The sequence below is a fragment of the Physella acuta genome, unplaced genomic scaffold (assembly GCF_028476545.2).
Source record: "Physella acuta isolate Inbredline_101_S28 unplaced genomic scaffold, ASM2847654v3 ptg001501l, whole genome shotgun sequence".
Classification (NCBI taxonomy): domain Eukaryota; kingdom Metazoa; phylum Mollusca; class Gastropoda; family Physidae; genus Physella; species Physella acuta.
In genome coordinates, this window is record NW_026733016.1 from 57,066 (window position 1) to 74,667 (window position 17,602).

Below are 17,602 nucleotides of genomic sequence, written 5' to 3' on the forward strand. Positions count from 1 at the left end.
TTTCCAAATCTCGACGTTTTACACCTCCCTGAGTTGGAAAAATATAGTTTTGCAATCTTGTCCGTATGTCTGTGTGTGTGTCTTGAGTACCGTTACAGCTAGGCTGATGAAATTTCATATATAAGTATTATATCAAATTTGTACATCAGTATCAACTTTTCAGCAATTTCCGATAACCAAAAGTGAAACTTATTCTACTTTCAATTTTTCAAAAGCCTATAACTTGAGTACTTTTTCAGATAGATAAATGAAATTTCACATACAAGTAAAAGATATAATTCTCTGCCTTCTATCAAATTTTGAGTTATTTCCGTTGACCGGAAGTAGTAATTTACGCTATTTCCGATTTCTAAAAAAACTCATGTGAATTTATAAAGTACTAATAATTTCACGCACTATTATGCACATTTTATTTGGCGTTCACTTGGTGTGCAATTCTTATTTCTACGAGATTTTATTCTATTTTAAAAAGTTTGTAATTAAAAATGGTTTAAAATATTGTCTATATCCCGAGTTGCCATCGCCCGTCGTGTTATATAAGAATATTAGAGAAAGTTTAGGGGAGATCTTACTTACTTAATCCTCATCACTCCCTGTGGAGTATAGGGCAACAACAAATCTCCGCCATTCCACCCTGTCCTGGGCGAGCCACTTTAGTTCATGCCAGGTTTTGCCAGTAGCCTGTACTTCTTCTTCCATCTCCCTCCTCCATGTTCCCAGTGGTCTTCCTCTACTTCTCTTTCCGGGTGGGTTCCACTTCAGCGCCATGTTGGGGAGTCTTTTTTTGCTCATGCGTAGGACATGGCCCAGCCATCTCCATCTCCTCGTTCTAACTTCTGAGACAATGTCGTTTAATCCTGTCCTTCGCCATATTTCCTTGTTCGGGACTTTGTCGTCCCACTTTATCCTGAGGATGCGTTGGAGGGATCTTCTTTCAAAGCCTCTGAGTCGGCTGTCTACTTTCTTGTTTAGTTTCCATGACTCTGCAGCATAGAGGAGTACAGAACGTACATTAGACTTATAGATCCTTATTTTAGTTCTCTGCTGCAGTGAGGATGATTTCCAGATCTTAGCGAGTCTGTTGAAAGCTTGTGCTGCCATTGCTATTCTGGTGGCAATTTCTTTCTCCATGCTGCCATTTGCTGATATATAGCTGCCGAGGTACTTAAAGTCTTCGACCTCTTCTAGCTCTGCTCCATTCGCAAAGGTCTTGAGAGCACTTTTGGTTTTTATTTTCATTAGCTTGGTTTTTCCGGAGTTTATCTTTAGCCCAACGCTTTTGGCAATTTGCTCTATTCTTGTGGTTTTCGCTTGGATGTCTTTTTGGGCATGTGAAAGTAAAGCCAAGTCATCAGCAAAGTCACAGTCCTCTAGGTGGTTGGTAAGTTCCCAAACAATTCCTCTTGGCTTATCCTCAGTGGCTCTTCTCATAATCCAGTCTATTACCACCAAAAAGATGACAGGTGAGATGACACAGCCCTGTCTGACTCCTGTTTTTACCTTGAACCATTCACTTTGCTGATTTTCGTGTCGCACACAGCATTGGTTATCATAGTACATGTCCTTAAGTATGTTTATGACTTTTCCTGGAAAGCCATATAGCTCTAGTATCTTCCATAATGATGGATGGTGGATGCTATCAAATGCTTTCTCGAAATCTATGTAGTTGATGTAGAGAGACGAATTCCACTCCAGTGACTGTTCCACTATAGTGCGCAAGACAAATATTTGGTCGTTACATGACCTGTTGGCCCTGAAGCCAGCTTGTTCTTCACGAAGGATCCCATCAATTCCTTTCCTCATTCTTTGTAATAGCACTCTGCAGAAGACTTTTCCTGGTACTGACAGAAGATTAATGCCTCTCCAGTTCTCACAAACATTAAGGTCGCCCTTTTTGGGTAATTTGATAATGATTCCCCGTTTCCAAGAATCTGGGACTTTTTCTTCATTCCATACTTTGTTGAAGATCCCTAAAAGAGTTTCTGCACCTATTTTTGGGTCTGCCTTTAGCATCTCCGCAGTGATTCTGTCCTCTCCTGGAGCCTTATTGCTTTTTGTTTTTTGGATTGCTTCTATTATTTCTTGTTCTAGGATGGGTCCTCTATACATTTCAAAATGTATGTTCATGTCAGTGAAGTCAGCAGTTTCTTCTGGGTCTGGTCTGTTTAGGGTCTCTTCGAAGTATTCAGCCCATCTTTTCAATTGATGTTTCTCCGTTGTAAGAACTTTCCCGTTTTTGTCCTTGATAGTAGATGATCTATTTGCAATTCCTCCTGTTAGAGTCCTGATAATCTTGTAGACTGTTCTGCTATCTCCCTTACCAGCTGCAGCCTGTGCTTCTGTGGCCATTGTGTCTACATAGTTCCTTTTATCCTTCCTAGCATTCCTTTTTACCTCTTTTTGCAGTCTTCTATATTCTACATCGTTCCGTACCCTGCTTTCCATGGTTCCAGATAGTGTTTTGATTTTGGCTTCTCTTCTCTTTTCAATGAGATTCCAAGTATCGTTTGAGATCCATTCCTTCCTTTGTTTGTTCCTGTGTCCTAGTATGCATTGGCTTGTTTTCGTGTATACATCCAGGATCTTCTCGCATTGAGTATTGGTGTCCTCTTCTGGTAGGTTCTCGAGTAGACTAAATCTATTTTTTAGTTCAATTGCGAAGTTTTCCTTAATGGTGGGATCTTTTAGTTTAGCTGAGTCAAATAGCTGGTGGTTTACTTTCCTGTCAACTCTCTTAAGCTTGAGTTGTAGTTTGCACAAGACTAGATTATGGTCGCTACCCACGTCAGCTCCTCTTATCGCCTTTACATCCCTCATGGATCTTCTCCACTTTTTATTTATAGCAATGTGATCGATTTGATTGCTGGTTCGCTTATCTGGGGATATCCAAGTGGATTTGTGTATTTCTTTGTGCTGAAATAAGCTGCCACCTATAACCAGACCATTTTCTAGGCAAATCTCTCTAAATCTTTGGCCGTTGTTATTTGCCTCTCCCAGCCCCTCCTTACCCATGCAGATCTCGTATCCTTCATTACTGGCCCCTATTTTTGCATTCATGTCTCCCATGACCACAAGAATGTCATGTTGTGGAGTCCTGTCGATTTGCTCTTGTAGAGTGTGGTAGAACATGTCTTTGTCTTCATCCTTTGCTTGTTCTGTCGGGGCGTAGCACTGTATTACGGTAATCTTTACATGTCTTGAGTAGAATCTGGCTCTAAGCATGCGAGAATTGATTGGTTCCCACCCTATTAGGCTTTTCCTTGATATTTTATCCATGATAATACCAACTCCTTCCTGGTGTTGGTTATCAGATCTCCCAGAATAGATTATAGTTTCTCCTGATCCGAGTGTAGTCAGGCCTGAGTCTGTCCATCTCATTTCGCTGATACCCAGGATGTTGATCCTGTATCTTGACATTTCCTTGACCACTTGAGCTGTTTTGCTAGTTTCGTACATGGTACGCACATTCCAAGCTCCTATTCGTGTAATAATTTTGGGGGTTACTAAGGACTGTTTCAGAGTAGAGACTTCCTTGCGGCTTTCATCTAGACTCGTCATATCAGGCAAAGCTGCCTCGGTCCTCGGTTGCTCTCCCATGATGGTTTGATTTAGATCTGTTGCCGTTTCTGTAGCGTTTTTGTTTTTACATGGTGGGTTGCTAGCCCAAACCCAAAACCCTCCTCCTTTCCCATTCTGGACTTGGGACCAGACAATGGCGGAGTTTTAGGGGAGATCACTCCCGGTTTATTTTAGCTAATTTGAACTTCTGGTATTGCTTTCTCTAACGTCGGCGCACAATGGATAAATGTTTTGAGCGCCAACGAAATCCCCGACAAAACCTTCAGACGCGGCCATTGAATTTCACAGATTAATCAGTGTATCTATGCGCACCGCGTTACCAAGTCAGGGTTTGTTTTCTTACAAGGTTTCTACGACCGCCTGCTGTAGTTTAACCCTGACTTCATTTAGGTAAAGCAGGTGCATGTGCATCTTCACATGCAAGCGCGCGCTTGTACATGTGTTGGTGTGTGTGCATCTGCTTGTGCAGGTGCATGTGCATCTTCACATGCAAGCGCGCGCTTGTACATGTGTTGGTGCATGTGCACCTGCTTATACAGGTGCATGTGCATCTTCACATGCAAGCGCGCGCTTGTACATGTGTTGGTGCATGTGCATCTGCTTATGCAGGTGCATGTGCATCTTCACATGCAAGCGCGCGCTTGTACATGTGTTGGTGCGTGTGCATCTGCTTGTGCAGGTGCATGTGCATCTTCACATGCAAGCGCACGCTTGTACATGTGTTGGTGCATGTGCATCTGCCTATGCAGGTGCATGTGCATCTTCACATGCAAGCACGCGCTTGCACATGTGTTGGTGCATGTGCATCTGCTTATGTAGGTGCATGTGCATCTTCACATGCAAGCGCACGCTTGTACATGTGTTGGTGCGTGTGCATCTGCTTATGCAGGTGCCATGTACATCTTCACATGCAAGCGCGCGCTTGTACATGTGTTGGTGCATGTGCATCTGCTTGTGCAGGGCATGTGCATCTTCACGTGCGAGCGCGCGCTTGTACATGTGTTGGTGTATGTGCATCTGTTTGGCTGGGCAGGTGGATTTTTATATTATATACAAATTATTTCTACCTTTCAAAAGGACCTTGGTTATTGGGTTTTTTTTTTTTTTTTTTTTTTTTTTTTTTTTTTTTTGCTTAAGAAAAATTTACATTCTAACTTTAAATTTCTGGTATACAAAGTATAGAGAAAATATTGTAATCGTGCAAAAAAAAAAATTCGAGATTTTTGTTTTTGCAAATCTTGACGTTTTACACTTCCCTGAGTCGGAAAAACATAGTTTTGCAATCTTGTCCGTATGTGAGTACCGTTACAGCTAGGATGATGATATAAGTATAATATTAAATTTGTAGGTCTGTATCATCTTTTCAGTGATTTCCCGTAACCGGAAGTGGAACTTTTCTACTTTCAATTTTTCAGATATAGATTGTTCTATATGAACGAAATTTCACATATAATATGTGAAATTTCGATCTACTTTTCTGCCTTGAGTAATAATTTCCGTTGACTGTAAGTAGTAATTTACGCTACTTCCGATTTCTTAAAAAACGCATGTGAATTTATAAAAAAAACTAAATATATTGCGCACTATTTGATTTGCGTTCAATTGGTTTTCCCTTTTTTACTTTCTCGTATATACGTAGTATAGAGAAAGTATTGTAATCGTGCAAAAAAAAAATCGAGATTTTTGCAAATCTCGACGTTTTACACCTCACTGATACGGAAAAACATAATTTTGCAATCTTGTCCGTATGTCTGTGTGTCTGTGTGTGTGTGTGTGTGTGTGTGTGTGTGTGTGTCCGTGTGTAAACACGATAACTTGAGTACCGTTACAGCTAGGTTGATGAAATTTCATATATAAGTATAACATCAAAATCGTAGATCCGTATCAACTTTTGAGCGATTTCCGACAACCGGAAGTGGTACTTTTTCTACTTTGAATTTTTCAAAAGCCTATAACTTGAGTACTATTTCAGATAGATAAATGAAATTTCACATGTAAGTAAAAGATCTAATTCTCTACCTTCTGTTAAATTTTGAGTAATTTCCGTTGACCGGAAGTAGTAATTTACGCTACTTCCGATTTCTCAAAAAACTAATGTAAATTTATTAAGTACTAATACTATTGCGCACTATTATACACACCTTTATTAGGCGTTCGCTTGGTGCGCAATTGTTTTTTACTGAGATTCTATTCTATTTTTGAAAGTTTCAGTATTTAAAATGGATTAAAAATCATAACTATATCCCCAGTTACCATCCCCTGTTGTTTTATATAAGAATATTCGAGAAAGTTTAGGGGAGATCACTACCGGTTTATTTTCTACGAGATTCTAATTAAAATTAAAAATTGATTTAAAATATTGTCTATATCCCGTTCGGAGGGGGGGGGGGCGGCGGTAGACCGAAGACACCCCCCCCCCCCCCCCCGCCGCGAAGAGTTGCCTGGAAAAAAACACTGATTAATTAATTTTTCTTGAAACATCTATTTTCATTTCCAAAATATTGACTGTGATCAATGAACAGTGAGTATTTTACTCAATAACGGGGCTAAAATTCGTTTTCTAACATTGCTTTTATAATGTAAAAGTGTGACGTCATATATAATCAGAGACACACCCAGTGAAATTCTACACATCCTGTGTTTCTTTCAGGCATCTCTTCAGTTCCATAACAAATGATCTTATATTTTTAATTGCTCTTTTAACGTTTAATGGAATGTGACAGACCTAGACGACAAAAATTTTCAAAATAATTATGTGTAAAGTTAAAATAGACTGATATCCTCCTAATTACTATAAATATTTTAACGTGAGATATTATGTGACCTAATTAGGGGGTGGGAGTGAGGGGTGTCCAGTGCGCATTATTTTTAATACAGTCATCCCCCCCCCCCTTTTTTTTTCATGTATACTACAAACAAATGAACTAACTTTGCACAACCTAGTTATTTTTATCTCTGTTAAGATTACTCAAACGTTGCTATCATCATAATAGATTGATTTGATTTATTGTAGTGAGATTTCAATGCATTGCTTTCTCTATATAATTAGCACGTTTTCTTAGGTGTACCCTTTCTCCCCAACATCCATATTGATGTGTGTTTCTGTACTTAAAAAGGCACTCTTTAAAAAATTGATTAAATTTATCTGGAAATACTGTTTGTTTGCTAGTATATTTTATTTCTGCCTTCCCCCCGATTGCGCAACCTGTAGCGGTACACCAACCACCCCCGCCCCTCCCGCACCTTCTCAAACTACTGACTTCTTTTCTTAACAACGTTCACCTCTTTTTTTAGCCACACAATAGCTAACAAATTCAACTGGCGACAGCAAAAAAATTTTTTTACCATGAATGAAAATAGGGACGGTAACTCAAAGAATACAATTTGTAATCAATGAGCCATAATTATATCTCTTTAGTTAGGCGAATTATTTCTAAGACTTATACTTACATACATTCCAATATGCCTTGTTGTTACGGAGGGGTCCGTAATTTTGTGACGGTGTGTGATGAGGGGTAGAGGGGAGGTTCAGATGGTGTGACATCACACTTTTGAATTATAAAAAAGCAATGTTAGAAAACGAGTTTTAGTCGCTATTTCGAGTTTTAATAAATGGTAATAAGAATTGATTTAAATACTCTGTTGACAATATTTTTAAAAAAATATCGATGTTGTACGAGAAATTCAACCACAATTTGAGGGAGGGGGGAGGGGTTGTAGGCTGAGGTGAGGCGTCAGTTTAGGGGAGAGGGGAGAGGTAAAAATCGTCCAAAAAAAGCGTGACGTCATTTATGGATGACCCCTTATGTCGATCCGTTTTACATGAATGAAGTTAAGCATCTATATATATATAATTCTCTTCTGGGAGCCGTTAGAAAACAAGCTGCAAGCGCGCCTTACAGTCCCCTCTTTTCCTCTCTATCGCTACCACCCCCCCCCCCCCCTCACATGGTCTGGTGAGCTGTGGTTCACGCTGTTTACATTTTACAATCATAGAGACGGGTTTGGTGACGGCTATTAGGGGCAGATAATTTAGTTTGAAACGATTTTAAACTTAGAGGAGGTAACTAAGAGGAGGCTGCTTTCACGTAGGGGGGGGAAGGGGGGGGGGGAGAAAGGGGGGTTTAGTGTTTTTAAGCAAATATTTTCAGTGGCAGCATTGGTACTGTCGAATTCACAAATTATAAATTACTGAAAAGTAGAGAAAATAAACTAAATAGCGGCGTATGATACGAAGCGGGTCGGCTCGTTCTCTTTACAGTGCATCTTCCTGCCATCTTTCCGGGGAGCAACTCAACCGCCCCCACCCCCATCCCGGACGAAAAACGAAAAAAAGTATAATTTAGATAGAAAATATACGTTATAACCTGCGCATCCATTTTGGCCATTCATTTAGATTTCCCTTCTTCCATCACACATTTACCTCCCCTTTTCACCTTACTACTATTCTATGCTATCTCGTAAACACGCATCAATGTGTATACGTTAAAACACAACACATCAACCCACAACAACACAGCTTACAACTCTCTCAGACGGCAACTGACTGAAGCTCACCCAACTACCACGGGAACTCATGACGTCAGCATCACGTGACACTACAAAAAAAAACCCACACACCTCTGTCGTAGACCCAAACTGGAAAATATCAAACATTTCAGACTTGCTCTCTGACCTGTATCGATACAACTTGGTACTCGATACAAACATGGATCACGGATACGACGTCCTCTTCACCAGTGAAATCGAGTCGAGGTTTCAATGTCCGATTTGTTTGCTGATTCTAAGGAATGCTGTCCAGACGGCTTGTGGGCATCGGTTTTGTGACGCCTGCATCAAGAAGGTCATTTTGTAAGTAAAACCGACTGCCATGGGGGTAATTTTTATAGCACTAAGTGAAAAAACTGTCTCATTGTTTCGTTATTTGTAAGATTGTTTCCTTCAATCCTTGTAACCAATGGGTGTCAGTTATGAAATGGCTGGAATTTTTCCTTCAATCTTTGTGGCCAAAAGTTATGTAATGGTTGTAAGGTTTCCTTCAATCTTTGTGACCAAAAGTTGTCAGTTATGTAATGGCTGTAATGTTTCCTTCAATCTTTGGGTGGCCAAAAGTTGTCAGTTATGTAATGGCTGTAATGTTTCCTTCAATCTTTGTGACCAAAAGTTGTCAGTTATGTAATGGCTGTAATGTTTCCTTCAATCTTTGGGTGGCCAAAAGTTGTCAGTTATGTAATGGCTGTAATGTTTCCTTCAATCTTTGTGGCCAAAAGTTGTCAGTTATGTAATGGCTGTAATGTTTCCTTCAATCTTTGTGGCCAAAAGTTGTCAGTTATGTAATGGCTGTAATGTTTCCTTCAATCTTTGGGTGGCCAAAAGTTGTCAGTTATGTAATGGCTGTAATGTTTCCTTCAATCTTTGTGACCAAAAGTTGTCAGTTATGTAATGGCTGTAATGCTTCCTTCAATCTTTGGGTGGCCAAAAGTTGTCAGTTATGTAATGGCTGTAATGTTTCCTTCAATCTTTGTGGCCAAAAGTTGTCAGTTATGTAATGGCTGTAATGTTTCCTTCAATCTTTGTGGCCAAAAGTTGTCAGTTATGTAATGGCTGTAATGTTTCCTTCAATCTTTGGGTGGCCAAAAGTTGTCAGTTATGTAATGGCTGTAATGTTTCCTTCAATCTTTGTGGCCAAAAGTTGTCAGTTATGTAATGGCTGTAATGTTTCCTTCAATCTTTGTGGCCAAAAGTTGTCAGTTATGTAATGGCTGTAATGTTTCCTTCAATCTTTGGGTGGCCAAAAGTTGTCAGTTATGTAATGGCTGTAATGTTTCCTTCAATCTTTGTGGCCAAAAGTTGTCAGTTATGTAATGGCTGTAATGTTTCCTTCAATCTTTGTGACCAAAACGTGTCAGTTATGTAATATCTGCATCCCTAGTATCTTAATTTAGTTTGCTTGCACTGCTGGGTGAATTAATAACTGTATGCCTATCGCATATTTTAAAATTATAACTTCAAATTATTTTGTTTGTTTTAATGCCAGTTTTGTAGCTAGGGTAACTAACCGTAACCACCTTATAAGCTAAACATCAACTTAATCATAAACAGTTATCTTGTCGAACTTATCCGTTAAAGATAGGATAGTCTACTTGGCCATTTTAGTTATATTTAAACTGGTTTGTTGTGGTGTGGGTTAATGGCTGGGACACACGTAAATTAGTTGTAGGATTATATTTTCCATTCAAAGACCTGTAGTCTAACTGCATTGTATAGATATACGGGGCTAGTATTTATATGAAAAACAGCTTGCTTTGAAAACTTAGGTGTAAAATCCATAGCAGTGTACAAATTAGCCTACCAATAGCAACTTAAGTGTGTGCTATTGTAATAATAAAGCGCCTTGTTTATTAGAAGAGCTTTCTGTGACTGAAGAAAATTTGCGATTTTTATCAACTTTTTCTAAACTTGACTTGGACTTCAGTTCTCTTTGCTCCTTATGAACATGGGGCCTCCACCATTTCCTTCCATTTTCTCCGATCCCCGGCTATTGATTTTGCAATCTCCCTAGACATCACTATTGGCTTCATTTCTTCGAGAAGACTCCGCCTCCAGGTCTGTCTTGGGTGCCCTCTCTTCCGCTTTCCTTGGAAATTCACATTGAACTTTTTCTCAAAGTAAGTTTAAATCTTGTAAAATCCGATATTTATCTGGGGTCTACGATCTTGCGTTTCAGAAGTAAAAACTCCATTCTCACATGCCCAGTGGATAAAACTTTCTCCAAAGTGGACGAGGTAAGTTGAAACTTTACTATCTCAATGTTGGGGTATGATTAATTCTTGTAAAGTATGAACTTTTCATTTGGTACATTTTAGCTAAATGGTGGGAAAAGGATTACAATTTTTGCTAGTGTAAAATTTTTTAATTGATCTGTTATTTTAAGATTGAATGTTGGCAATCTAGTTACAAGAGATGCTATTGGTCAATGCATGAACGTGTAAATTTTGTTTACGTTTAAGATTTTCCCAGACATCGCCACGAGAAGAGAGATCCTGTCACTTCCGGTGAAATGTGCTAACACTGACTGCTGCAGTTGGCAGGGAGAGTTACGTGAGTTGCAGGCAAGTTGTTGAGACAAGAAGAAATTGGCGTAAACTTCATGCACCATTGATAATAGAATATTCTTAAAAAGGGGTGTTAGGTTACTGGTAGTTAACTAAATACGCACGTCTTGCTAAACCTAGTCCTGCCATTCGCCTAATCCTAAATTCTATCCATTAAACTAGACGAGGTTACAATGCTACTAACAACCTAGCCACTATTTTCGAAAGCGTATCATCTGACATCGGTATATCCACTCCTATTATTTGTACGAAATACCCCCCCCCCCCCCTCCGCAGCCCCCCGCGCATGCGCATCTTTACCTATTTTGACTATATACCCTTGTTACAGGCCCACCAATCGACTTGCAGCATGGAGAAAGTTGTCTGCCCCCAATCTTGCGGCGTCAAGATCCGCAGGTCTGAGGTGGAGAAACACCTGACCCTGTGCCCGTCACGCCCAGTCCACTGTCCCTACTGCGGTGATCGGATCCTGCACAGCAAAATGGTGGTGGGTGGTTTGTATATTACCGTAGGGGTCGGGATTGCTTCGGGAGAGGGGAGGAGGGAATCTGACTTCATTGAGTAGTTGAAGGGTTGTTGAAAATTCACGTTGAATTTAGTGTGTATTTTTTTTTAAAGATAAATACTACTGTTGGGTAGAACGTTAGTTATTGGTGAGAGGTGAAGGGTGAATACAATTCTAACGTCATTAGGGGAAGCAGAGGGTTTGTGGTACGTGGCGTCAAATCACCTTTAAAAAGATTGCGGCCTTTATTGACGACCCACTAAAACTTCCCAAAAAATGTATTAAAACCTTGTCTGAGAATGTTCCTTCTGACACACGAATGTTCTCTCCCCCCCCCCTCCCCCACCAGGGCCACACAGAGCAGTGTCCCAAGTGTCCAGTCACGTGCTCCATGTGTGGGGACAAGCAGCTGCGCGAGGAACTTGGGCGTCACCTTGACCCTGACCATGGGTCGTGTCCCAAGGTCATCACCTCGTGTCCGTTTAAATTTTCCGGATGTCAGTTCAAGGTGAGTCTAGACTGCCAAGTTTTTGGACATGTAGACAACCTGGTAACGTTTAGCATTTTCCCAGCTGTTGGATGTTGGCCTACTCTGTACCCTTAGCGAAGTTTGAAAACTCGCGTGCTGGAGTTGTTTTTTTTTTTTTTTTTTTTTTGGGGGGGGGGTCCTCAATTTTGTGCATTTGAACAAGTATTTTAAAATAGCCACTGTGCATAAGTACCTTTGTAGCAATCTTATCTCTTCAATACGTGTTAGCATACCAGTTTTTTTTTTTTTCATAAAAATCCGACTGGACAAATGCATTACACATTTTTCTGCAATTCTTTAAAATCAACCACACAGGCAGGCAATGTTCCCTCTAAGCTGCACGGTTGCGTGGCCGCGCAGTAATTTTGAACCTGCCGTGCAGTCATTTTGTAGAATACACATATCCTTGTACAAGACTTTTAGAACACTGCGCACACAAAATACACGTTGCACACTAGCTTATTCCCCTTAAAAACGACATTGCTGTCACGTGGCTTTTGGTTAGGTTAACGTCGAAATAGTGTAAAGATTTGGATTAGGGTCTGAGCAGTGATACCATTACAATCTCGGCTTTGATGCTAAGTTTCGACTATAGCATTGTTTATTACCCAAACTGGCAACCCTCGCAGTTGTGATACTTCTATTATACGAGCTCTACAAAATAGTCGCCTCAGTTTGAGAGTATACTAAACGTCTTAAAAAAACGTAACTTTCTTTCATGTAGGCTGAACGCAGCAGGGTGGAGGAGCATGCTAAAGACCCAGTTACTTTGTGCCAACATCTGAACCAGGCTGGACTGAAGTTGGCGGAGTGTTGCAAGACCATTGATGAGCTCAAGGGAAAAGTGACAGAGTTATCAAGGTTGGTAGCGCCTTGCTTACATTCTAGGGGTGGACTGGTCCGCCAGGACACCGGGGGGGGAGTACTGGTGGGCCACCATGAGAAAATACCGGTGGGCAGCAATAATAGGCATGTTTCGGGCCTATTGGTGCTATTTTTTTTTCAATTTTACTTAACCTTTCTGATTTGTTACTGCATATTGCAGTATGTAAAGTGGTATGTGCCTCTGTAGGTCACAGCCCGAGTCTTAGTTGAATAACAACTTATGAACTCGGGATCGGGTTGCTTGGATCCAGCCAATCCACCCCTGATAATCTTGGATTAGATCATTACAGCTGTCTAATAGTCCAATTATTTGCGACATAGCTGTTCTCTTCACACGGTGACGTTTCAAAATGTTAACCAAGCGCTCTGGTGTCCCATTCACAGCAAGACAAATGAAGCTTTCTCGATCATCGGCGCCAACCAGCGCAGTACCACCCAGATGGCTAGAGAACTGAAGGAAAGAAATGTGACCGGTAAGCTGCATTGGAAGGTCAAGGTCGGTCAGCTGAGAAACCCACGCACCAGTTACTGCAGTCCTGCATTTTATACCGGATGTCCCGGATACAAGGCAGGTTTTTGTTGTTTGTGACAGATTATGTGCAATTTCTCGTGTTACCTAATTTTAAACAAATTAAAGAATAGTTACACTTCCTAAACTGGCGATTCACGAGGCAGTCGAACTAGTTAACCTGTTTCTTCAAAGTCTGCATATGAAGCGATAGTGTGGTCAGCTTCAGAGTTTCTTCCAGGCATCTCTTCCCCCTCCCCCCCCCCCCCCCCAAGAAAGTCTACCGCCCCCCCCCCCCCCCCCCAACGAGATGGAATTTGTATAGTAAAAATATACTTTTACTAGTGCCCCTCCCCCCGAAAATTTCATTTCCCCCCCCCCCCCCCGAAGAAAAAAGTCTGTAAGAAACACTGGTCAGCAGCCCTTTCCATAACGAAAGTGTGTACCCATCAGAGCTGTTTCGACTCGGGGACGCCTCACGGACTCGAGCCGGGATCCGAACTCGAGACTTCCGGATCAGCAGTCGTGCGCTCCACCATCCGACCACGCAGTCCCATAACAATCTTTAGAGACTACCAAAGACAAAGCATGTTAAGTTTATATTGTTTCCTCTCGCGTGTCAGGTTCAGCTGACCCTAGACATGGATGGCGTGAGGGAGGGCAATGTCCGCTACACAAGTCTGAGCGTGACGCTACAGCCCGGCGAGTACGATGACGATGTTGTCTTTCCGTTCAACGCCACCTGCTACGTCACGCTCTACGACCAGGTATGTGCATCAGCGTAACGCATCCAGAACTCGCCCTCAATGTTGGAATTGGCTGGCTATATAGCCCGTCCCAAGCACGCAGCTCAACTGCAGAGCTTTCAAATCTTTTAAGAGGCCAAACAATTTGTGCTGTATACCAGGAATGCAAGAGAAATATTTTGTGTTCAAGCGTAGTAGTATTATCAAATGAAATCAAGAGTTTACACTTGCGACATGTATACTGTAAATGTTAATGAGTAGGGCCCCCAATACATGTTCTTATAACTTATGACGAAGTTTTTTCCTAGATATGTAAAGAAAGTGTGTAGACATGTATAGTATTTACTTAGACATGTATAGTATTTACTTAGACATGTATAGTATTTACTTAGACATGTATAGTATTTACTTAGACATGTATAGTATTTACTTAGACATGTATAGTATTTACTTAGACATGTATAGTATTTACTTAGACATGTATAGTATTTACTTAGACATGTATAGTATTTACTTAGACATGTATAGTATTTACTTAGACATGTATAGTATTTACTTAGACATGTATAGTATTTACTTAGACATGTATAGTATTTACTTAGACATGTATAGTATTTACTTAGACATGTATAGTATTTACTTAGACATGTATAGTATTTACTTAGACATGTATAGTATTTACTTAGACATGTATAGTATTTACTTAGACATGTATAGTATTTACTTAGACATGTATAGTATTTACTTAGACATGTATAGTATTTACTTAGACATGTATAGTATTTACTTAGACATGTATAGTATTTACTTAGACATGTATAGTATTTACTTAGACATGTATAGTATTTACTTAGACATGTATAGTATTTACTTAGACATGTATAGTATTTACTTAGACATGTATAGTATTTACTTAGACATGTATAGTATTTACTTAGACATGTATAGTATTTACTTAGATATGTATAGTATTTACTTAGACATGTATAGTATTTACTTAGACATGTATAGTAGGCCTATACATGTTGCAAGTATAAACGCGATGTTAGCCTGGTTACCTATCCCAGGACCTAAGAGTTAACTGCTAATTTTGTTTACTTTATTTACCAAGTTTATCCTTGCATAATACATGTCTTGTGTCCGTCACCTCCAGGCCAACACTGCCTCACAGAGGGTCAACTTGACCCAAGAAATTGTTCTCAGGGAAGTTCCCAGGAACCACAACAGAGGGGGTCAGGCTGGGGAGAGAATCTACAGGAGAGGTAAGGTTTTAATATGCGTGTAGTATTAGACAGAAGGGGATGGAAGGGGTGAGTGTTTGTTCGTTATAATCTGTCCCCTCCCCTAGTGTTCACCCCTCGTGTCTTGAGCTGTCTGTAATCAGGTGGTCATAGTCAGGTTTGTACTTGTTTGTGTAGGGGTATAAAAGGTGTGCAGCAATGTGGTTTCATCGCCTCAGCTCAGTACTTTACATCCCTCATGTTAGTGTAAGTTAGTGTTGTGTACTTCAGTTCTGTAACCACTGTATCCTAGGTTTGTGTTTGTATGCGTATATAGTATTTAGAATACACTGTGTAGTGTAAATAGCTTATTAAATGTTTATTTCGTATTGTAACTAGCCTTTGTTTTAGTTTTTTTTTAACCCGTATGTGGTTTTGTCTTGTATGATTATCCGTAATCGTGTCAGTGTGTTCACAATATTATTATATTATCACAAGATTAAAAGACAGGAGTTCAGAATGTAAGGTTCTTGTGTACAATCGAGAGCCGCAATTTATTCTAGAAAGGTTTGTTTCACACTTTATAAATAATTTTGCTTCCAGAACACGGCAAATATGTGAAACGGAATGAACTGCTGGGCAACAACTCCCGCTACCTGAGGCACGGTTTTCTCCACTTTGAGGTGACCATCATCCACTCTTTCTACCCTCCGCCAGAGGCCGCTGCTGCCTACATGTCGTCTGCGTGTATTTCCAACCTGATGGGTCAAGGTGCCTTGATTATCCACACCCCACAGAGGAACCCAGTCACCAGACAAGCCGCCCTGCCCGCCCAGCCTCCCATCATGGGGCTTGCCACACTCGCTATAGGAAACTAAGGACGCAGGAAACTAAGGACGCTAACTGGATAAGATGGCCAGGCTGCCAGATTTTTAACTTTTTATTTTTATTCTTGAATTTAATTTTTATGTAGCTAAAGTTTTATGGTGCAATATTTGTTTTTAGTCTTCAAATGATTTTAAATGTACATTTTGTTGTTTTTAGTCTTCAAATGTGTTTAAATGTACATTTTGTTTTTATCTGGAAGTATCTTAAATTTTAATTTCATTAAAAACGATTTTTACAAAAAAGATTTGAAATTTTCTTTCGTGGTACTAGTTAGAAACTGGCGCATTAGGTCCAGTGGCTTAGCGAGGATTTTCGGGCCCCTATGCAAAAATTATCAGTGGGCCCCTTCGTCAGCCTTCAGGCTACAATGGAGTTAAACTAAGAAATAAACTGCTACTTGTGATGAAGGGTTTTAAATAATATAAATATTCTGTACTTTTTATATTTTATACACGATTGTGTATTTACTATATCATGTAGTTTTGTAAAAATGTTACAGTAGCGTCATAGGGCGGGGGGGGGGGGGCAGAGGGGCAGTCCGCATCGGATGACAACATATGGACGTGACACCATGACTAAATATTGTAAAATTTACTTTCATAGCTTTGTTGTATCGAGCTAAAATAATAGATTTGTAAGAGGAGTGACACACTACGGAAAATGTTGGACTATGGGTTGACACCTTTAGTAAACGCACAGGGTAACGCCCGACTTTGTGACGCCACTAACCATTTTTTTTCCCCACGTTTTCTTTAACTTGCTTTCGCGTCTTTCCAATCAAATCTTGCGATCGAAATTTCGGGCACTTCCCAGTTAGCTAGCGCGCTGAAATTTTCAGGGAAGCTTTGTTTCAGATGACAATAGAATATTCAATTGTTATTACTAAATTGATCCATGGAAACATTTTATTGATCATTTTAGACCGCTATATTGTACAAAAAACGTGGGGGGAAAGGGACATAACACAGTGATTGTAATTTGATGAAAACAAGGTTCGGTACTCTCCCTCTTTTTGCTTACTGAGTAGTTGTCACGCGGTGTTTGTGTACAAACAACCAGAACGAAACAACTGGTGGCCAGTATGGGGGAGACGATATGGTCGAGTGGTTGGGCACACGATTGCTAACCCACTCGACACGGGTTCAAGGCACGTGTTTTTTACGAGTTGTCTTCGTTTACCCCAAAAAAAATGTAGACATGTATATATATTTGGTGGGGAGGAAACTCCATGAGGTGCCGCACCGGGTAACACCCGACCTAGCGACGCCACTGTTCAGATCTCTTAATCTCTTAAAACTAAAATGTACGCACCCCTAAGCCAGAAACTCTCCTTACGATAATCATTTTTGTTTCATCTTAGCCACGATTCACATCTGCTTCGTGCCTATGTATGCGGCATGTTGGTTGACATTGATTGTGACCTATTTTACTTCCGCCTCATCTTGCACAATTATTGGTCTCACTTGTGTCCATATTAGTCAGTTATAAAAAAAATAAACTAAAAATCTATTAACAAAAGAAAGGGTATGTAGACATTCCGTTAAAATGATGTTTTGGTAAAACAGAAGTCGAAATTGTGCTTTCTTCCTTGTAGATACCTCAAGTATTATCAAGAGCGAAGAATGTG

At 40.2% G+C, this 17,602-nt stretch overlaps 1 protein-coding gene across 1 annotated transcript; it reads left to right on the top strand.

The window, feature by feature from the left end:
• Positions 1-8,185: 8,185 nt before the first annotated feature.
• On the top strand, positions 8,186-16,203 carry LOC131928428 (TNF receptor-associated factor 6). Its single transcript, XM_059284461.1, has 10 exons — positions 8,186-8,430; positions 10,307-10,364; positions 10,590-10,691; positions 11,023-11,181; positions 11,549-11,707; positions 12,453-12,589; positions 12,998-13,181; positions 13,745-13,888; positions 15,021-15,129; positions 15,691-16,203. The coding sequence occupies exons 1-10, from the start codon at positions 8,288-8,290 to the stop codon at positions 15,963-15,965; spliced, it is 1,470 nt and encodes a 489-aa protein (XP_059140444.1). The 5' UTR covers positions 8,186-8,287; the 3' UTR covers positions 15,966-16,203.
• The last annotated feature ends 1,399 nt before the right edge of the window (positions 16,204-17,602 follow it).